The sequence below is a fragment of the Myotis yumanensis genome, unplaced genomic scaffold, assembly GCF_028538775.1.
Source record: "Myotis yumanensis isolate MYYU_CA2020_CCGP unplaced genomic scaffold, mMyoYum1.0.hap1 SCAF_1, whole genome shotgun sequence".
NCBI lineage: Eukaryota > Metazoa > Chordata > Mammalia > Chiroptera > Vespertilionidae > Myotis > Myotis yumanensis.
The window spans coordinates 72,496,355-72,517,515 of NW_027223752.1; the positions used below are offsets into that span (position 1 = coordinate 72,496,355).

General features: G+C 57.9%; 1 protein-coding gene across 5 annotated transcripts; it reads left to right on the forward strand.

Moving 5' to 3' along the window:
• Positions 1-472: 472 nt before the first annotated feature.
• PLCB2 (phospholipase C beta 2) lies at positions 473-20,599 on the forward strand. 5 transcript variants are annotated; one of them, XM_070425197.1, is made up of 31 exons: positions 473-752; positions 4,493-4,570; positions 5,136-5,204; positions 5,756-5,896; positions 6,033-6,112; positions 6,198-6,251; positions 6,358-6,433; positions 8,998-9,098; positions 9,252-9,418; positions 9,512-9,658; positions 9,822-9,979; positions 10,255-10,337; positions 10,580-10,664; positions 11,172-11,322; positions 11,486-11,652; positions 11,773-11,869; positions 12,902-12,986; positions 13,114-13,238; positions 13,810-13,964; positions 14,490-14,654; positions 15,243-15,342; positions 15,813-15,917; positions 16,085-16,179; positions 16,314-16,389; positions 16,799-17,024; positions 17,108-17,273; positions 17,388-17,464; positions 17,581-17,676; positions 18,149-18,206; positions 18,824-18,910; positions 19,267-20,599. In XM_070425197.1, the coding sequence occupies exons 1-31, from the start codon at positions 669-671 to the stop codon at positions 19,468-19,470; spliced, it is 3,558 nt and encodes a 1,185-aa protein (XP_070281298.1). In that variant the 5' UTR covers positions 473-668; the 3' UTR covers positions 19,471-20,599. The 5 variants fall into 5 exon arrangements, 4 of the variants coding, with proteins under 4 accessions (XP_070281298.1, XP_070281309.1, XP_070281315.1 ...); XM_070425208.1 differs by having other exon boundaries at positions 11,507-11,652; XM_070425214.1 differs by having other exon boundaries at positions 11,510-11,652.
• The last annotated feature ends 562 nt before the right edge of the window (positions 20,600-21,161 follow it).

The following is a 21,161-nucleotide window of genomic DNA, read 5'->3' on the forward strand; positions in this document are numbered from 1 at the left end:
AGAGGAGCTGGGTATTCAACAAACTTTGCTTATTCAAAAATGCTCGGTCCCAGCTGGGCCCTGCCCCACCCTCAACTCCCACTAGCAGGGTGGTCCCAGCTCCTTGGGCTCTGGGAGAAACCCTTGTGCTTTGGACCCCACCTCTGTGGAAGTCCCTTCCCTGGTCACCTCCTTGCTTCCTCCCCTCAGTCCTTGCCTGCGCAACAGTATTCCCAGCTGGCCCCACATTATTCCTTCTCTAGCCCCCGGCTGCATCTAGGGGAGTAGGAACTACTTCTGGGACCGGGAGGCCACAGCTCCAAGCGGACCAGACCTCCTGACTGCATCCTGAACAGCAGCGAGAAGGAAGCCCTGAGCAGGAAGTGCTGAGGCACTGGGTGAGGGCGGGGGCTTCGAGGAGGGGAGCCGGCCTCCCAGGTCAGGAGCAATAACCACAGCCCCCCACTGCAGGCAGGCAGGAGGAGGCTGATTTAAAAGGCAGCGGGGCCTCTGTCCGAAGCACTCAGCTCTGCACCCAGCCACTGCCACCGTGGGCTGCAGGAGCACCCAGACTTCCGGACCAGCTCCGGGCGGGTGCCATGTGAGCCCAGCTTGGCTCTCCTCCTGCCCGCCCTCCTGCTGCCGGCCTCTGCCTTGTCCAGCTTCTCCAAAGAGGAACACTTGGCACCATGTCTCTGCTCAACCCTGTCCTGCTGCCCCCGCAAGTGAAGGCCTATCTGAGCCAGGGGGAGCGCTTCATCAAATGGGACGACGTGAGTCGGGCAGGGCTGTGGGCCGCGGGGACACGGGTAGCAGGTGGGGCTGCGAGGTGCTTTGCCAGGGTGGTGGGTAGGTTTATGTCTGTCAGGACTCGGGCGCCTGTGTGGCTTGGCCAGGCAGCAGACACAACTGCCTGGATAAACAAACCTGGGGCTGAGGGTGTGTGCCCCAAACATGTTCCTGGGCTGCGGGGCTAAGGCTCTGTGTCTGGATGTGAGAAGCTGGCGGGCTGCCTGGGAGGATGGTTCTCCGGGTCCAGGTGGGTCTTTCCCCATCGCCCCCAGGGTGCGCTGCTCCTGGTCCCGGCTGGGTGGGAGGAAAGTGCCCCAGGGCTGAGGCAGGGCCAGAAGCAGCGGTGGACCAGGGCCTGCTCCCAGCCCAGATGCCCCACTCTTGCCCATTAGGATTGTTCGCCCATCCCCACCCGCCCTGTCCCTGTCCCTGTCCCTGTCTCTAGCCCAAGGATGCCCTGCTCTCCCCAAAGCGGCTGTGGGGCAGCCCCTAAAGGCCCCTGCACCCCAAGTAAGAACTGGAGGCTTCTGGTCCCAGGGACCCCGGAAGGAAAGGATTGACTTCTGCTTCTGCAGGCTGCTCGCCCTGCTCCCTGCCGCCTGCCTGTCTGCAGGGGAAGGGGGAAGGCACTGCTGTGCCCTGTAGTGTGTCTCCACTGTGTCTGCTCTTTCCCAAACTGGGGCCTGCCTCCAGCCTCTGGTCCTCCCAGACCCCAGGGGCCAGGGATGCCCTGGGGCAGGTGAGGAGAGCAGGGAGGGGAGGCTGCTGGGCTGGCCCTGTGTGAGAGGCAGAGGGGCTGGTCCCAGAAAGGGAACATGAAGGCCGGGGAAGGGTGTGGGGGTGGAAGAGAGGGCCTTAGGGCTGGCTAGTCCTCCTCACAGGTGGGGTGAGGGGCTCTGGGTCTGTGAGTTAAGGTAGCCTGGGCTCTCGGCCTTTCAGGGCTGGGCTGGGCTGAATAATCTGGTTGCCATGACTGTAGGGAGGAGGCCATGGCCAGATGCTTTCTGCTTCCCTCGGGGTGTGTGGTAGATGTGGCATGGCGGCGGCATGTCCCAGGAGCCTGTGGAATGGGGGAAGTGGCTCAGAATGAAAAGCGAAGTGGCCTCTCTCGGTTCCTCTGGGAAGTGTGCGTAACCCGGCTGGGCAGAGGGTCATTAGGGGTGGGGGCATGCTTTGTGGCCTTCTCTGCAAGCCAGCACCTGGGCACTTGGCTGCCCCCTCCCTTCCCCCAGGCGGGGCACTGCAGGGCCCTCAATCCTGATTTCCACAGCAGGCACCGCCCACACCCGGCCACAGGCACATGGACCTATGGCCAGGGCTCTGCTCTCAGACTATTCAGCCCAGCTGGCAGGTGGCTTGGGTACGCCGTGCCATGTTGCATAAGCACAGCGCACAGAATGTGATGAACTCCCCACTGCATGCTGTCCCCTGTGCCCCTTTACAGTGCATTTGCCGGGAGAAGCTCTCCCCCCGGCCATGGAAGGAAACTCAGGCAGCCATAGGCAATCCATTTGCTCTCAGGGAACACAATTCTATGGTCACTTTTCCTCGCAAAGCCAAGTCTTCTTTCAGAAACAGTTACATGAAGAGCTCCAACCTTTATTTAGAATGACATCTTCTGCCCTCCTCCCGCTAGGAATGGTTTGAGGTGGTCTGCAGGCCTCTGGCGGGGTTTCCTGCTCCTCCTCCAAGCGCCAGGGGTGAGGTGCAGGGAGGGAGGTGAGAAAGGGGTATCAAAGGGCTTCATCGAACAGGCATCATCATCAACTGGCTCGTGCTCTCTGCGCCTGGCAGGCGGTTTGGGCTGATTCTTTCTTTGGTGCACATTTTCGAGGATTCTCAGGACCTCTCCACCCTGCACTGTGGTCCTCTTGCTTAGGGCCCTGCTGCTATCTGTATTCCAGGCCGCTTGCAATGGCTTCTTCAGTCTCTCCGAATCCAGTGACGGCCGCCAGCTTCCTATGGCTTTGGACTTTGCCCCTCTCTCCCACAGGCCATGCTGGACCCAGCAAGTGCGTGCGTGTGCATGGTCCCAACAGACTCCGGGGTCCGGCTCCTCTCGCACACCAGGGTCTCTCTGCCTCCAACAGTCAGCTGGTCTGTCACCAACTGTTTCCTGGGCAGAAGTCAGGCCCCAGTCTGTTATGTCCCACAATAGCAGGGGTGACAAAATCTCTCCAAGTGCAGTTAAACCCCTCACTAGGCTTAAAGTGAGGGGTCAGGCACCCCAATCCTCCCTTGGGGAAGGAAGGGAATGGAGCTCACAGCACAGCTTTCTCCAAAATTAGCCTCCTCACAAAGTGTCCTCTTTCTCCAGTCCATTAAGCACTCCAGATCTGAGAACCTTTTTTGACTCTTTCCTTGGTAAATGCTGCCCCTGTCTTGGTTTGGGGTGCAGGGACTACCATGTTTTGTAGGAAGCTTCAACTTTAATATCTTGTTATATATGCATACAAATCATTACAATCAGAGGTAGCCTGTGTGCTCCGTGAACGGAACAGGAATTTAGAAGTGAGTTCATTCATCATTCATTCACTCTTTTAGCAAACCTGGGGCACGGGGCTCATGGTCTAGTGTGGGCTTGTTTCCTGAGGGTCCGAGCCCCTGGGGATTTCCTGGATGGGTTTCTAGGTCTGAGGATAAGCCCCTCTCAGGCTGTTTCAGAAAAGGCTTTTCTGAAGCCATGAGGCTTCTGCTGGTCCGTAACGGTGTTTCAGGCAGGGAGGGTTGGAGGTGAGAACGCTCTTGGTATCTACGGGGCATGGGTGGATGGGGGGAGCAGTTCATGGAGGGGAAGGCTGAGCGTGTGGGAAGCGAGATTTTAGCCGGATGGTGTAGGGCTGTGGTTGGCAAACTGCAGCTCTCGAGCCACATGTGGCTCTTTGGCCCCTTGAGTGTGGCTCTTCCTAAACCTTAGGAGTACCCTAATTAAGTTAATAACAATGTACCTACCTATATAGTTTAAGTTTAAAAAATTTGGCTCTCAAAAGAAATTTCAATCGTTGTACTGTTGACATTTGGCTCTGTTGACTAATGAGTTTGCCGACCACTGGTGTAGGGCCTTGGATGCAGGTGTGGGAGTTGGGTTCTTGGCTCTCACTGTTGAGCAACCCTGGAGGTGATATGGACTTTTAAGAGAGATATTCTACACCTTTGACTGAGCTGTGGCCCTTACGAACAGGATGAGGTGGGGGCCAAGACTCCGTTTGGGGTCTAGAGGGAGAACCTCTCTTTGGGTCTTAGAGAGGGAAGCCCTCTTTTCTCCCAGAAATACCACCTCCAATCCTCTACCCCTTTCCTCCCCCGGTGCAGAGCTTTTGAGGCTTATGCCCAGCCTTTAGCTCCGCAGGATGAGGGAAATGCCTGCAGATTCCCGGGACAGCCACCTCCTAGGGCAGTGATGGGGAACCTTTTGAGCTCAGCGTGTCAGCATTTTGAAAAACCCTAACTTAACTCTGGTGCCGTGTCACATATAGAAATTTTTTGATATTTGCAACCATAGTAAAACAAAGACATATTTTTGATACTTATTTTACATATTTAAATGCCATTTAACAAAGAAAAATCAACCAAAAAAATGAGTTCGCGTGTCACCTCTGACACGCGTGTCATAGGTTCGCCATCACTGTCCTAGGGAGACGGTGAGCTCCGAAACGCCCGGCGTGGGCCAGGGAAGCTTGGCCTGGAGTCTCAGAGCAGGGCGCTGCCTCTCTCTCCACAGGAAACAACACTAGCCTCCCCGGTCATCCTCCGTGTGGACCCCAAGGGCTACTACTTGTACTGGACGTATCAGAGTAAGGTGAGGCAGCCCCTCCTGGCGTGGCCCTGAGCTCCTGCTATTCCATGGAGTCAAAGCGGCCTCGTGGCCATGGGGGCTGGAGGTGCATGCTGGGAGTGTCGAATGACCCAGCCAGTGGCTCTGGGGGGATCTCCCGTGAGGGGGCGCTATTTGCTTTGGGGGGGGGGTGCAGTCCCTCCAACCACGGCTGCCTTCAGCCTAGATGCTCCGGCCTTAGCTGGAAAGAGAGAGAGAGAGAGAAGGGAAAAAGCTGCTACTGAAGGCTGGCTCTCTGCCTGGGGTTCCAGGTGTACTTGAGGGCTCAGAGACATCAGGGACGGGCCTCAGCACCCAGGCAGAAAGGAGGGAGGGAGAACCGGAGGAGAGTCCAGGATGGTGGAGGCCAGACCGTGGGCTACCGGGTCCTGAGTAACTCGAGTGGCCAGGGAAGGAATGGACAGAAGGGCAGCCCCACACAGTCTTAGCATCTAGAGGGGGCGGTTGGCCAGGATGTGAAGGGGTGTGGAAGCTCCCTCCTCCCTGCTCTATGTCCACCTCCCTTCTTTTCCCCCCTGGATCACCCCAGGAGATGGAGTTTCTGGATATCACCAGCATCCGGGACACCCGCTTTGGGAAGTTTGCCAAGATTCCCAAGGTAGGTGGGCCCAGTAGCAGCGCAGGCTCAGCATGGTCACCGGCTTGGCGGGGCTGGGGCAGGAGCCCTGGAGAGTGAGGAGAGGTCCCTGGGCTGGGCAACCGGGCCTCCTCCTGAGCCGAGCAAGGGGCATGGCTGCTCCTGTCTCAAGGCCAGCCCTTGCCCCCAAATCACCCAGGCTGTCTGGGGTGTGGCTCCCAACCCCCTCTCCCAACTCCCTGACTGGTTTGCTTATATTTGCTTAATGCTCATAGAAAGATTGGAGGAAGGGATTGGGGGAGCAGGATTCCCTGAGCCAGGGAGCTAAGAATCTAGATTCAAATGAAAAAAATGGCAAACAAAATACACAGGACTCCCAGACCCCATGGCCTGGGTTCAGCTCTCTGGTGGGTTTCTCCCTCCCGGCCCCAGGCCCTGAAGGCGGGGATAGGAAGATGCTGGGGCCGGTGGCTCCTACGATGGAACTGGGGTTCTACCCCAGTGGCTGAAGGGGAGGGACAGCAGCGCCACCGTGGGCAGGGGCGACCCTCACCCTGTCCCCTTTGCTGCAGAGCCAGAAGCTCCGGGAGGTCTTCAACCTGGACTTTCCTGACAACAACTTCCTGCTGAAGACACTCACTGTGGTGTCCGGCCCGGACATGGTGGACCTCACCTTCCACAACTTCGTCTCCTACAAGGAGAACGTGGGCAAGGTGCACTGGGGTCACCGGGCCTGGGGCCCGGCGCCGGGCATGGCCTGGACTTCCTGAGAGACAGGCCTGGGCCGGGGGGGTGGCGTGGCCACCGTTGAGGTCAGGGGCCTGACTGCTGTGCTCTGGGGTCCTGCAGGACTGGGCTGAGGATATACTGGCGCTGGTGAAGCACCCGCTGACATCCAATGCCCCCCGCACCACCTTCCTGGACAAGATGTAAGTGCTTGCCTGGCTGGCCTTAGAGGAGGGGGGGGCTGAGTGTGCCAGCCCAGGGCCTGACAGGCTGCTTTCTGCCCACCAGCCTGGTGAAGCTCAAGATGCAGCTCAACCCTGAAGGGAAGATTCCTGTGAAGAAGTGAGTCTCCCCCGTTCCCTCCCCACACTTCCACCCAGCTCTCCACAGCCTTCCCCCTCCAGGCATGACTCCTCTCTTTGTCTCAAGCCTTCCTCTGCTCCTTTAGTTTTTTCCAGATGTTTCCTGCTGACCGAAAGCGGGTAGAAGCTGCCCTCAGTGCCTGCCACCTCCCCAAAGGCAAAGTGAGTGGTTCTCCCCTCCCCACCCCACTGTTCTCCTTGTCCCCTGAGCTGGCTCTGACCAGGAGGCAACTTGGCCAGGCCTGGTGGGGGTTGGAGAGGGTAAGAATGATAGCATATTCCCAGCAAACAGCCCCAAAGCCAGCTAACTCTAGAAGCGCTGGTTTCTGATACACAAAGACAGAACCAGGCAAAGGGAGGGGAGGGTGCGGGGGGGGGGGGGGGGGGAATGCTCCAAGTTTGAGCAGGTTGGTCTCCTCCCCCTGGGTGACAGTGGGGCAGGGGGTGGGGTGGGAGTGGAGTGAATGTTTGCAGCTGGAGGAGCCAGAGGAGGTCAGCAGGGACAGGAGGCGTCTGCAGGGATCTGAAAGGTGCAGCAGGCAGGGACCAGTTCTGCAGGGTGTGGGAGAGGCACAGAATCCAGGGTGTAAGCTGCCAGGACACAGACTTTAGCTCAACAAAGAAAAATGTTTTCCCTTTCTTTTTAGTTAAGTAATTTTTAATTACAAGTTGTATGCAGGTGTATTATGTAATACACCCATAAGGTATATTATGGGCAGATGCAGGGCTGAGCCAGGGTTCGTGCCTGGCTGACAGAGTGGGTCTCAGCCCCCTCTCCCGCCTTGGCCACGCCTTTGCACAGGGCACCACTTGCACCCCATGGAGTCTTTTCTCCTGCTAAGAATTTGGAACATAGTAATTAAACTAAGACCTCGCTAATCACTTGTCCCCAGGAGTCTCAAGAGGATACTTCCCCCACAGTCACAGCTTTATGGGGCTGGTGACCCCTGGGTGCAGTCAGCCCCAGGGGATGCCAGCTTGGGGTGGGAGAGAGGGTGGGAATGGGCTCCCGCTGAGGGCCCTACAGCCAGCATGGCATACTGCGGTCAGTACACAGCCACTCCCCTTTCTTCCTGCCCCCTGAGCTCCCACCTTGGCTAAGTCCTGATTTGTGAGCTCTGCTGTGTCCCAGTAGGGGCCACTGGCCCATCTTTGCTTGAAGCTGATGGGTCCAAGAGCCAATCTTCGGGAAATCTGTTCTCCCTCTCCTGTTCCAAACTCATGTTGGCCTTCCAGTGTGACCCTGGAGGACAGAGGATGGGTGTTTCTGGGATGGGATGCAAAGGCACAGAATCCCTGGCTGGCGCTAGTCTACTTTCTGTTTCTATTTCTATAGATTTGCCTATTTTGGACATTTCGTGTAAATGGAATCATACAAGATGTGATCTTTGATGTCAGGCTTTATTCACTTAGCATGTTTCCAAGGTTCATCCATGTTGTGGCATGTATCAATACTTCATTCCTCTCTATGGCCAAGTAGCAGTCCATTGTGTGGATATATCACATTTTGCTTATCTATGCATCAATTGATGAACATTTGAATAGTTTCCACTTTTTGGCTGTTATGAATAAAGTTGCTATGAACACTCATGTACACATGTTTGTCTGGACATATGTTTGCAATTCTCTTAGGTATATATATATACACCTAGCAGTAGAATTGTCAGATCATATGGTAACTATGCTTAACATTTTGAGGAACTGCCAACTGTTTTCCAAGTGATCACACCATCTTACAGTCCCACCAGCATTGCATGAGGGTTCCAATTTCTCCACATCCTCACCAACATTTCTTTCTTTAACTTTAGTCATCCTAGTAGGAGTGAAATCATATCTCATTGTGGTTTTGATTTGCATTTCCCTGACTAATGGTATTGCACATCTTTCTATGTGTTTATTAGTTGTTTGAATATCTTCTTTGGAGAATTATCTATTCAAATCTATTGCCCATCTTTCAATTAGGTTATTTGCCTTTTTACCGCTGAGCTGTTGCTTTGTGGATATCTGATTTGCAAATACAGGGTGGGGCAAAAGTAGGTCACAGTTGTTCTTATGGAAAGCAATCAAATAATTAATAAGTAAGAATATAAGAATAAACCTTAGTGTACTCACAACTGTAAACCTACTTTTGCCCCACCCTGTATTCTCTCCCATTCTCTCCATCTACACAATGGAATACTATGCTACTGTAAAAAAAGAAAGAGTTCTTACCATGTGCAACAGCATGGATGGAACTGGAGAGCCTTATGCTAAGCAAAATAAGCCAGTCAGAGAAAGATAAATATCCCATGATCTCACTCATTTGTGGAATAGAATGAACAACATAAACTGATGAACAAAAATAGAACCAGAGTCATAGAAGCATCAAACAGACTGTCCAACCTATGAGGGAAGGCGGGGGTGGGGGTGTAAGAGATCAACCAAAGGGCTTGTATGCATGCATATAAGCATAACCAATGGACACAGACAGGGCGGAGGTGGGCAGGTGGCAGCCGGGGAGAGGTCAATGGGGGACAAAGGATAATACTTTCGTATAATACTTTAAACAATAAAGAATTTAAGTTAGAAAAGAAAAAAGAAAAGTGGGGCTCAGCATGTCCTTAATGCCCCTGTGTCTGCCTGAGCCCTCCTTTGGATCGGGCTCCTAGGGCAAGGCCGGGCCTAGTCTGTGGTCCTTCCTGCTGAGAAGGTGGGGCAGAAGTGATCAGGTGACTCTGTCTCCCCAGAATGACTCCATCAATCCTGAGGACTTCCCACAATCTGTCTACAAGAGTTTCCTCATGAACCTCTGCCCTCGGCCGGAAATCGACGAGATCTTCACTTCCCAGTGAGCTTCTTGGATTGGGCTGGGCATGGGGAAAGGGTGTGGCTAAAATTCCTACCTGCTATGCTGACCATTAGGGAGCTTTGCTGGACAAAGGGCCTGCCTGAGCTCCCAGCCTAGAGGATGGAGACCTGTGCTCTTCCCTTTGGCCTGCAGCCATGCCAAGGCCAAACCCTACATGACCAAGGAGCACTTGACCAAATTCATCAACCAGAAACAGAGGGACCCTCGCCTCAACACATTACTGTTCCCGCCAGCGCGGCCTGACCAGGTGCAGGGCCTCATCGACAAGTATGAGCCCAGTGGCATCAACGTGCAGAGGGGTGAGGACGGATGGAAGCCCTTACCCCTGTGGGCTTGTCCTGCTCTGAGCCCTGGGCTGTGGCCCTGATAGTTATCCTCTGCCCCCGCCCCAGGCCAGCTGTCACCCCAGGGCATGGTGTGGTTTCTCTGTGGGCCGGAGAACAGCGTGCTGGTCCAGGACAAGCTGCTGGTTCACCAGGACATGACCCAGCCACTCAATCATTACTTTATCAACTCCTCGCACAACACCTACCTGACAGGTGGGCCCTAGCCTCCTCACACCTTCTCCTTCTATGGGGGCTGCTCCTGTTCCTTGAATTCCTCGCGGGGTTGCCCCTGGGCTGCCAACAGTACAGACCATGCCGGAGTGGGGTGGAGAGAGCCCCTGAGTGAAGCCCCTGCCCCCCGCTTGCTCTGCCTCAGCCGGCCAGTTCTCGGGCCTCTCCTCTGCGGAGATGTACCGCCAGGTACTGCTGGCGGGCTGCCGCTGTGTGGAACTGGACTGCTGGAAGGGGAAGCTCCCCGATGAGGAGCCCATTATCACCCATGGCTTCACCATGACCACAGACATCTACTTCAAGGTGAGACTCCGAGTGAGGAGGCTGGTGGTAGAGGCACTAGGGAAGGGCCCCGGGCCCCAAGCTTTCTGGGTGTCGGGAACCTGAAGCAGGAGGAATGGCTAGGGGCCTCAGACCAGCATGGGGGCTAGAGGAGGTCAGAGGAGGCAGGGGGCCAAAGGTGGCCCTCCGGTTCTGCTTTCCGGTGTGTGTGAAAACTGGGGAGCGGGGAAGGGTGCCGCTGGGGGAGGGGAAGCCTGGAGCACGGACCTCGCTCCAAGGAGTCCTCTCTCTTTCAGGAAGCAATTGAAGCGATTGCAGAAAGTGCCTTTAAGACCTCCCCCTATCCTGTTATACTGTCATTTGAAAACCACGTGGACTCGTGAGTACCCAGGCCCATTCAGCCTCATTCTCTATCTGTCCCCACCTTCCGCCCGTGCTGCCCTCCCCCAACTATCCCGGCCTCTACCCATGCCCTCCACACAATTTCCTCGAGACCCAGGCCCTCCTGCCTGTGTCCCTGCCTCCCCCACCTCTTGGGCCCCTGATGACCCAGATGGGGGGCGGGAGGATGGCCAGGAGGAGGGTGGTGCTGCTGAACCCTCCACGCTTCTGCTCCCTCAGGCCCCGCCAACAGGCCAAGATGGCTGAGTACTGCCGGGCGATGTTTGGTGACATGCTGCTCACCGAGCCCCTGGAAAAGTTTCCGGCGAGTGGACTTCTCTGTGGGACACCTGGGGCTGGGGGCTGGGACTGGTGGGGCCCATGGTGGGGCCAGGTTAACCCCGGGTCGGGCACTGTGCGGGGCTTGGGGGGTATGCTAGTGGCAAAGGCGCAGTCCCAGCCCTCACACTGCTTACCGTCTGGTGGGGAGAAAGACAAGGAACCTGGCCATGACAACCAGTGGCTGCTCTGGGAGTCCTTGGGGAGTCCTGAACTGGTCCTGGGGATCGGGGAAGGCCTCCTGGGGAAAGTGATGGCTAAGCTGAAACCTAAGAGTGATGCTGTGTTTGTGTTGGTGAGAGTGGGGAAAGCAGTGCTAGCAGACAGAACAGGCGAGAGAGAACCTGTCTGAGGAACAGGGGAGAGTCGGGCCAGGCAGCGGTTTGGCCCCCGGGCGGTGGTGAGAGGCCAGGCTGAGCAGTGGGCAGGGCAGTGGAGCAGTGAGTGCTCCGTATGAAGGAACCGAGGCTGCTGACACTCTCCTCTCCCACAGCTGAAACCAGGCAGCCCCCTGCCCAGCCCTGAGGATCTCCGTGGCAAGATCCTCATTAAGAACAAGAAGAACCAGTTTTCAGTCCCAGCATCCCCCAGTGGGGAGGCTGAGGGCAGCTGCCCACCCAGTGCCCCTGGGGGTGGGGACACAGGTGAGTCAGCCCCGGAGGAGTGGGGGTAGCGGTGGGTGTGAGGAAGGATCTGGAATGGGAGAGAGGGGCTGGGCCTGGAGGAGACGTGCTGGAGAGCCAGCCTGGTGTGGGGGTCGCCCCCCGCCCCCACCACCACCCCCCCCCCCCCCCCCCCCCGCCCCAGAGCTGATGGAGTTGTGTGCAGCAGTGTTGGCTGGTGAGGAAAGGGCTGAACCAGAGGAGGAGGAGGAGGAGAAGGAGGAGGAGGAGGAGGAGGAGGTGGGAGAAGAAGAGGAGGAGGAGTCGGGAAACCTGGATGAAGAAGAGATGAAGAAGATGCAGTCGGATGAGGTGTGTGGAGACAGCCCTGAGGCCCTTCTGCCATCTCCGCTGGAGAGTCCTCCGGGGGGACATGGGGCCATGTCCCTGGGCTCTGGGCTCCTACTCTCCACTCTCCTCTCGCTTCCCTAGGGCACAGCGGGCCTGGAGGCGACAGCTTACGAGGAGATGTCCAGCCTAGTCAACTACATCCAGCCCACCAAGTTCACCTCCTTTGAGTTCTCTGCCCGTAAGTTCGCACGGGGTGGTGGTAAGCTGGAGGTTCGGCTAGATTCAGGAGGCCCTCAGGAAGTGTGTCTGACACCAGGCACTTCGATGGGCGGGGGTAAGAGGAAGGGGTCCTCCCCTTCCTTGGCCCGGGGCCCTGTCTATAAATACGCATCAGAGTCAGGCCGGGGCTTAAGTGGCAGTGGCTCCATTTCCCAGCACAGTTCCGGGGGTCTGGCACCAAGCAGAATGCTCTGGAGTATGTCAGTGGCAGGCTGGCCGCTTATGACAGGCCACCTCAGCGGAGCTGGCCTGGGTCTCCTGCGGCTTCCTGCAGGTTCTGTGGCCCCTCAGCCCAGAAGCCCATCCCCAGGGCATAAGAACTCGGGGGGGGGGGGGTGGCGCTGGAAGGCAGAGCAGCCAGCCAGTGCACCCTACTCCTTGCAGCCTTCCCTTTTTGTGCACACCGTCATTTATCTTCCCCGGACACACACAGTGCCTTACTCTCCGCCTCTGTGCGTGTCCCCAACATGATCACCTCTTTCTGTGTACACTTGTGTGAAGTGTATACCTCTGTAACCTTGTTTCCTCACCCCTGAACCCACAGCCTGCACCCCTACCTGTGCCCGAGGGCGTGTACCACCCTTGGTGTATACTTCTCACCGCCGCACGCACTCTTTGTGTTTAGACCCTGCACATCACAGCATGTTCCTGTCTCTCTGGGCTCCTCCTCTCCTGTTCCCCACATCCTCTGCACCCACCCAGGCATGCACCCCTCACCCTCCAGGACTGTGACACCCCCCATCCCTGTGCACACCTACCGCGCATGCCCTTTACCCCCAGCACACAGTTACCAACACAGATCTGCACATCCCCCTGCCCCTCGGGTTCACCCCCCCCAACCCCCGAACCCTCAAGCCTCAGGGGAGATGCTGGGTTAGATGCATCTCTGTGCTGGAGGCAGCTGCACCGAAGGGGCGGGGGGGGGGGGGGGGGGTGTCGGAGGGAGTACCTCAGCCTGACATAGACCCTCCCTCTTCTTACTCCGCCACAGAGAAGAACCGAAGTTATGTCATCTCTTCCTTCACGGAGCTCAAGGCTTATGACTTGCTCTCCAAAGCTGCAGTGCAGTTTGTGGAGTATCCTTGAGGCCTCAGGAGCCAGGGTCCTGGTTGGGAGGAGGGAGGGGGAAGGGATCCAAGGGGGGGGGGGGCTGTTGGGTACTCCGGGTGCAGCCTCAGGCTGGCCTCCTATACTCTGGAGCAGCTACAACAAGCGCCAGATGAGCCGCATTTACCCCAAGGGCACCCGCATGGACTCCTCCAATTACATGCCCCAGATGTTCTGGAATGCTGGCTGCCAGATGGTTGCCCTCAACTTCCAGACAATGGGTAAGGCACTCTCAGGCCCTTAAGCCCCTTCCCTTGCCCTTCCCACCTTCACCCCGTTCCTGTTCCTGGGGGGTGGTCTTTAGAACAGACCGGATGTTCAAGTATTTGTTAGGTCCTCTCCCTCTCTTGGACGGGGACCCTGTCTATAAATGTGCACCAGAGGAGTCAGCACGGGCTCCTACCTCCAGGTAACCTCTGGGCAGCTCCTGTGGATCCCTGGTCCCTTGTGTGCGTGTTTTGGGGTAGAAATGCGTTAGCTCATGCCTATATGACTGCACGTATGTATGAGTGTGTATGCAAAGATGCCAGGAGCCGGCATGGGTGCTGGCTGCTCTCTGAGTGGCTCTGTGGGAACACCTGCTCCACTGGCCTCCACTCCCACTGTGAGCCCGAGGTCTGGCTGTGGCTTTGGTCCTGCTGATTCCAGGCTGTGGGACATTCCTGAGGGAAGAGACACCCTAAGAAACTCTCATGCCATGGTCGTTCAACCTCCCCGTTCACAAGCCGGGAGGAAGGCTGGGAACATGGAAATAGAGGTCGGACCTTCCTCACAAGTACCCTGTCCCCCCAGATCTGCCCATGCAGCAGAACATGGCGCTATTTGAGTTCAATGGGCAGAGCGGCTACCTCCTCAAGCATGAGTTCATGCGTCGGCCAGACAAGCAGTTCAACCCATTCTCGGTGGATGGCATCGACGTGGTGGTAGCCACCACCCTTTCCATTAAGGCAAGGCCCTGAGGTGGACAAGTGGCCGGGAGGGCTGGCGTCTTGAGGAGAAAGACACAGGAGCCCCATTCCTCCACGCCCAACCCCCTCTCTGATATCCTGCAAACTTCAGCCCCAGCCAGCTCCTGCAGTAGCAAGTTGCCTTGGAAACTGCCTCCTCCTCAGCCCTGGAGGCTGCCTCTTGGTCCCCATGGAAACCAAGGGGAAGGACTGAGGCTGGGATGGGGGAGGGGAGAAGAGTGGGCAAAGTGGGGTTGTAGGAGCCCAGGCCCTGGGAGAGAGCCCTATTCCTTCTTTGCCTGGGAGGGGAGGGGAGGAGGCCCACACCCCTTCCCAAAATGCTGGAAACACCCTCGTCACCAGAGCTTAGCTGTAACCTTGAGCCACACAGCCTCTGGTCCGTGGCCAGAGCTGAGTGGCGCTCTTCACGCTTCCCAAGAACGGATGCTTCAGCCAGAGAAGCCAGAGGCCCAGGTGCTGGGGAATGGCTGGGTGGGGGAGCTGATGCTGGTCTCCCACCTCCAGGTAATCTCGGGGCAGTTCCTGTCAGAACGCAGTGTGCGCACCTATGTGGAAGTGGAGCTGTTTGGCCTTCCTGGGGACCCCAAGAGGCGCTATCGCACCAAGCTGTCCCCCACTGCCAACTCCATCAATCCCGTCTGGAATGAGGAACCCTTTGTGTTTGAGAAGGTGGAGGGCTAGGGCAGGGCAGGGGCTGGGGTCTGGGCAGGGTAAGGGCTGTCCCTAATTCTTGGCCTCTACTTATAGAAAAGAGAAAATACATAGAGGGAGTTCCTTGATCCTCCTCCTCTCCCCACCCCTCACTTTGTGCCCTCCTGAATTTCAAGAGTCCAAAAAACCAAGTTTACAGAAATATACTTGGTGCACAGGTTGTGTGTGTTTGTGCACATGTGTACGTGTGTGTGTTCATGTTAGGATCAGAGGCAGAAATATGAACGCCCAGACCAGGGTGCAAGGTCCCATGGGGTCACAAGGGGGCCTTTGCCCCCCTGGATACTTGTGATAAAGCTGTCACAGTTCTCTGCACCAGGACCCCCAGAGCCGTGGCTGCATGTCCAGCCCTACTCCCCTGAGTGGACCGGCCAGGACATGAGCTGTGAGGATGTCTATGTGTGTGGCCTAGAGTGTGCCCTCTGTCCTCACCAAATCTGGTCACACCTGCTATGTTCACACTGGCCCTGGACTTCTCAAACTAGGGAGGGGGTCAACTTGGCCACCCTCTCCTCCCCAGCGTGTCCTGTCCCGAACTCTCCCCAGATCTTGATGCCTGAGCTGGCCTCCCTCAGGGTGGCTGTGATGGAGGAAGGCAGCAAGTTTCTCGGACACCGCATCATCCCCATCAATGCCCTGAACACTGGTAAGGGTAGGGGCCCTTCTTCACTGTCCCCTGCAGGTCTGAGACCAAGGCCAGCAGCAGGAGCCCGTCCAGAGGGTGGGCAGCTTCACGCCATCAGCCCTCAGGAGTGCAGCAGGAACAGCACCTCTGCAGGAGACGGACAGAGGCGGGGCTCCGGCCATCTAACAGAATGTCTGTCGTTTTCTGAAACCACTGGGGCAATCTCCCAAGTAGCTGACATCTATTGGGCACTTAAATTCTTTAAGGGCTTATATTCTCATGTAATCCTGCTAACCTCATGAGGTAGATACCGTTATCCTTATTTCACGGACAAGGAGCGGCTCAGAGATTTAACCTTCCCAAGGTCACACAGCCAGGACTTGGACCCTGGCCTCTCTGACTCTGCAACCACAAGCCTTGAGTGCTGGGCTGCTGGCGTACAGTGCTGGGCGGCAATGGCTCTGCTCACGGCCCCTCTGTCACGCCCGCAGGATACCACCATCTGTGCCTGCGCAGTGAGAGCAACATGCCCCTCACCATGCCTGCGCTCTTCGTCCTCCTGGAGATGAAAGACTATGTACCTGACACCTGGGCAGGTTAGGCGGCCCACGGAGTGCCGGGAGCCTGGGGCTGTCCATTTCCGCTCGCCCTTCCTCAAGGCAGCCTCCAGAGGGGGGCAGGACAGGGTATCCTGGGGTAGGTGAGGGTTGGGGGGCTTCCGGGTACTCTCCATCCCAGGCCTGTGACGCCCCTGTGCACCCAGATCTCACTGTGGCCCTCGCCAATCCCATCAAGTTCTTCAATGCCCATGATAAGAAGTCTGTGAAGCTCAAGGAGGCCATGGGCGGTCTGCCTGAGGTCTGTGTGGCTGGGTCCATGGGCGGTGGGGGCAGCAGCTTTGCCCTCTGCGGGAAGGGGAGGGAGGCGCAGAGTCCAGGGCTGGGGAGAGAGGGCTGTTGGAGCCGTCTTCCTAACCTGCTCTCCCTCCACAGAAGCCCTTCTCCCCCGGGAGCCCACTTGCCAGCCAGGTGAACGGGGCACCTGCCTCGACCAGCAATGGGTCAGCAGGTATGCACTGCGGGGGTGCTCCCACCTGCGGGAGGGGTCCTGGCCTCTCTGGCTGCATCTGCAGGCGCCTCCCACCGGGGCGGCAGATCTGTACAAAACTAAGACTTTCACGGAGGAAGGGAACGCGGTGTCTGAGGCCTCAGCGCTGAGAAAGTGCACCGCGGGGGGCCCACGCTGGCACCCCCAGGGGGCGGGGAGGAGCAGAGCTGAGCCGGGGACCCCAGGACACCTGTCAGCCCGTCCTGTGGCTCCTGTAGCAGCTGGGCCCGGGCGGGGCAGCGATGGGCTGGAAGGAAGCTGTGGGTGAGGCCTGCTGAGTGGTCTTCAGGACCCGCTTGGGGGACGTTCGGGCCTCGTGGGAAAGGCGGGGGCTCCCGGGCGGCGGGACGCCTCACCCGGTTCCCCGCAGAGCCGCGCACGGCCAGTCTGGAGGAGCTGCGGGAACTGAAGGGCGTCGCGAAGCTGCAGCGGCGGCACGAGAAGGAGCTGCGGGAGCTGGAGCGGCGCGGCGCGCGGCGCTGGGAGGAGGCGCTGCAGCGGGGCGCGGCGCAGCTGGCCGAGCTGGGGCCGCCAGGCGCGGGGGGTGGCAGCGGGGGCCGCAGGCTGGGCCCGGGCAAGGGCTCCCGCAAGAAAAGGTAAGGGCAGTGGCGGCGGCCTGCCCTCCGTGCGGGTGCGGGCGGCCCAGGGCTCAGGACCTGCTCCCTCGCGGCCTCCGCAGGATCCAGCCCGGGGAGGAGCCGGCCGGGGCCGTGCCGGGCGAGGGCCCCGAGGGCGCGGACCTGCGCGTGCGGGAGCTCAGGGACCGGCTGGAGCTGGAGCTGCGGCAGCAGCGCGAGGAGCAGTGCCGGTGCGTCCTGAAGCGCAAGGAGCAGCACTTGGCCGAGGTGCCAGGGCGGGGGAGGGGAGAGAGCTACAACCGGACCAAACCCACACCCTCTGCACGACCGAGGGCTCCCCGCGAAGCCAATTTGCTAAACCCATCCTTCCTCTCCCTGCAGCACATCGCCAAGATGATGGAGCTGGCCAGAGAGAAACAGGCCGCAGAGCTTAAGACCCTCAAGGAGACCTCAGAGAGGTATGCCTGCCTCCCTCCCAAGCCTGACTCTCAACTCCCAGGAGGGCTCAGGCCCCCACAAAACATCTGGCCCAGCCCCCCACCCCAACATCTCCCTGACGCCTGTCTCTCTACAGCGACACCAAAGAGATGAAGAAGAAGCTGGAGGCCAAGAGGCTGGAACGGATCCAGGCCATGGTGAAGGTCACCTCTGACAAGATGGCCCAGGAGCGGTGAGCCCGGGAAGAGAGGCCCAGGACTCCAGCTCCAGGCCCAGTGCTGAGCAGGAGCCACACCAGGGGGGGAAGGGGCCTCCCTACCGAGGATCCTGACTCGCTTCCTAGCCATGTGCCTGTCCCCTGGCTCTTGAAAGTTAATCTTACTTCTGTCACCTCCGATTAGAGTGACCTCCTTAGGCAAAACACAGGTGCCAACACTGTTTGACCAGAGAGGAGAATTTAAGGGAAAATCAGGAGGGAGGTGAAACCTTGGCACATCTTGAAGGACAGTGCACGCTCCTTCAGAGGGTCCCCCAGGACTTCCAATGGACCCTCAAATCCTCCTTGGATCCCCATGTCACCCCTCTGGCTGCTTCCTGCCCCTACTGCATAGTCCTTATTTGGTCTATACCCTGAGGAGTCTTCATCTCACCCAGCTCTTCCCAGGGGCCTCCTGCCCTCTGTGAAACTCTGATCACCCCAACAGGTTGAAGAAAGAGATTAACAACTCCCACATCCAGGAGGTGGTACAGGTCATCAACCAGGTGTGTAACACTGTGTCCTTCACACACACACACACACACACACACACGCTCTCCCTCGGAGAGAAAATGGGTCTTACTTTGCCCTTAGGAGATATACTGTCCAGAGTGGCCCATGCAGCTAGGGAAGGCAGGAGGCAGTGGCAGTGCAGGCGGAGGGTACCCCCTAGGCCGCCTGAGGTTCTGGTCTTTCTGTGGAGATTGGGGTACTAGCCTACAGGCTTCTGTCAGCCGCCCTGTATGGAAAGGATGTGAGCCAGCTGGCCAGGGAGGATGGAATTGGGGTGGGTGGGTGAGAGGGAGTGAGAAGGAGTCCGAAGAGAAAGGAAACGCCTGCTGGGAATGGACCGAAAGCTCTCCTGGGGATTAGCAAAAGTAGCAGAACTACCAGCTACCGAGTCCTGCCCTTATGCCAGACACTAAACCAGGTGCTTTACATGAACTGTGTCATGTAAACCTTCATAATCCAGCGAGGCAGGTACTATTATCCTCATTTTACAAATTAAAAAGACAAAGGACTTTACTCTAAGTTTTATGGCTGGTTAACTGGGATCACAGCTGGCTGCCAAGCCAGATGGCCTGTCTGAGCTGCCCTGATTCCTGCCTCTCACTCCCATCAGATGACAGAGAGCCTGGAGAGGCACCAGGAGAAGCTGGAGGAGAAGCAGGCGGCCTGCCTGGAGCAGATCCGGGAGCTGGAAAAGCAGGTGACGGGAACCGCCACCCTGGCCCCCAACAGAGTTGTCCTGGCCCCAGGTGTAAAGGGGCCCTGCTCCAGGGAGCGTCCAGTCAGGAGTTCAGGAGGCGGGGACTCACCCCTCACCAGTGGGTTCCATTGGGGCCCCAGAGCCCTTTTGCATGAGGCAGCTCTGCAGGTCTCTTTGCTTGTTTGGCACCCCCTCTCCCGAGAGGCTCCCTGATGGGCTCCACTATGCCCACTTCCCACCTCCATCTCCTGGGAGCTTGGCAAAGACTGGGTATCTCCTTGTTCCATTGTCCAAGGGCGGGTGAGTGGGCAGGTGGCCCCTCCTGAGCCAGCTGGTGGTGCTTGCTGTCCCCACAGTTGCAGCAGGAGGTGCTGGCAGAGTACGAGGCCAGGATGAAGGGCCTGGAGACTGAGGTGAAGGAGTCGGTGAGGACCTGCCTCAGGACCTACTTCCCTGCTGAGGCTGAGGACAAGCCTGAGAGGTCCTGTGAGGCATCCCGGGAGCTGTGTGAACAGGACTCACTTACAGTCAATGCAGACACCCAGGAGAGCTGCCTCTGATACCCCCATCCAGCTGGGACATTCTGCAAGGACATTCCCTCTCCTGTTGGATGGAGCGCCATCCCCCCCAGGAAGAAAGGCCCCAGCAGCCCCAGTGCTCAGAGGCTGTAGGAAGCTGGGGTTCCCCTGGACTCTGGAGCCGTCTCCTCAACAGCCAGGCTAGAGGAGGAGGCAGGGATGCCATCAGGGCAGGGGCTCGTCTGAGGCCCAGAGGTCCTCTCTAAGCTGCCTTCCTGCTCCTGCTCCTTCTCCTTGAATTAGTGTCATCTATTTGTTGAGGGCAAAAGAATATGGACTGAGAGGCAGGGAATGGGGTCCTGGCCTCACCCTGCGTTTCCTAGGGTGCAGCTAGTGGCGCCCACTCTGGAGTCAGTTTCCTCACCTGGAGGGTTAGGCCTGGCCTCCTGGAACCTCCACTCAGCACCTGTAATTCAAGCAGGACTTGTTCTGCCGTAAGGCTGGCAGCTCACCCAGGCTTCTCGGCCCCATCGCGGGCGGGCCGGCCCTGAATTGGCCTCGTTGTCTGCTCCCTGATTCAGAGCCTGGCACTACCTCCAAGCTCCCTGGGGCCTGCTACCCCTAGGATTCCAGGCTGAGGTCCCTTCCCTGGCTCCCTGCCTGAGGGGTGGGGTGGGGGGACGCTGACATGAAAAAGCTGCCTCAGCTGTCTGGCTCTCCGCCCCAGAGGCAACTGGGGCTGTGGCTGGTGGTGAGAGGAAAAGGATGGCCTTTTGAGCAGTTTCCATCCAGAGCCCGGCTCACCCCTTTTTCTATGCTTGGGGGGTCTATTTGCTAACATGTACTCCAACCCAGGCCTCCTGACAAGGTCACATTTGTTTTCTATTCTAACTTTATGAGGTTTATTTATTTTTCTCATTTTTTTTATTCCTACAAAAGAACTCTGTCCCAATATTTCCTGCCTAAGCCTGGCCTCTGTTCCACAGCTGAGAAATGGGGAGGAGGGGAGGAGAAAGCCCTGAAATGAAGCAGGCTGGGAAAACCCTTGGGAGTGGAACCCGGGGGAAAGGTGTCCTCCAGAGCCCAGCAGAATGGCCCTGCCTCTAGGCTTGACGAGGATTCACTTCCCCTTCTGTCGACCCTGCTGCCACAGCCACTGGAAAATGATGTCACCCCTCTTCTCCACCCTCACCCAGATGTGGCCCTTCCTTGTCTCCACCTTCAGGGCTGGAGCAGAAGAGCCTATGCAAAGGTGCCCCCACCCTCTTGGAAGTTGCAGACCTTCAGGCCACCTTACAGGGGTCAGCTTCTCAGGCCCCTGGGGTAGTGAGGGTTCACCCAGCACTTGCTGCAGAGGGGCTTGTGGGCAGCCACTCACTGCACCTATGGCACCGTCCCAAATCCAAATGGGAGGAGACACTGGTTTGGGAGAGGCAGGGTGGGGTTGATTCTGGGAAGAGGTTGTTTTCTTATCAGAGGGTTATAGCAAATGCCATTAGCTGTGAGCACCTGTGCCTTTGGAAAATGAACAGGACTCCCCCCCACCCCCACCCCATCCCTCTGGGATCCCAGCAGTCCCTGGCCGCAGGGTGAGGCTAAGGGCCTGCTCATTGATACAGCCAAGGGCAGTGCCCTGTCTTCAGTCCTCCAGCCCAGGGTAGCACCCAGGCCTAGAGGAACTCACTGACCCAGGCATGGGGCAGAAGCCAGAGCTAGCACCAAAGAGAGCCCAT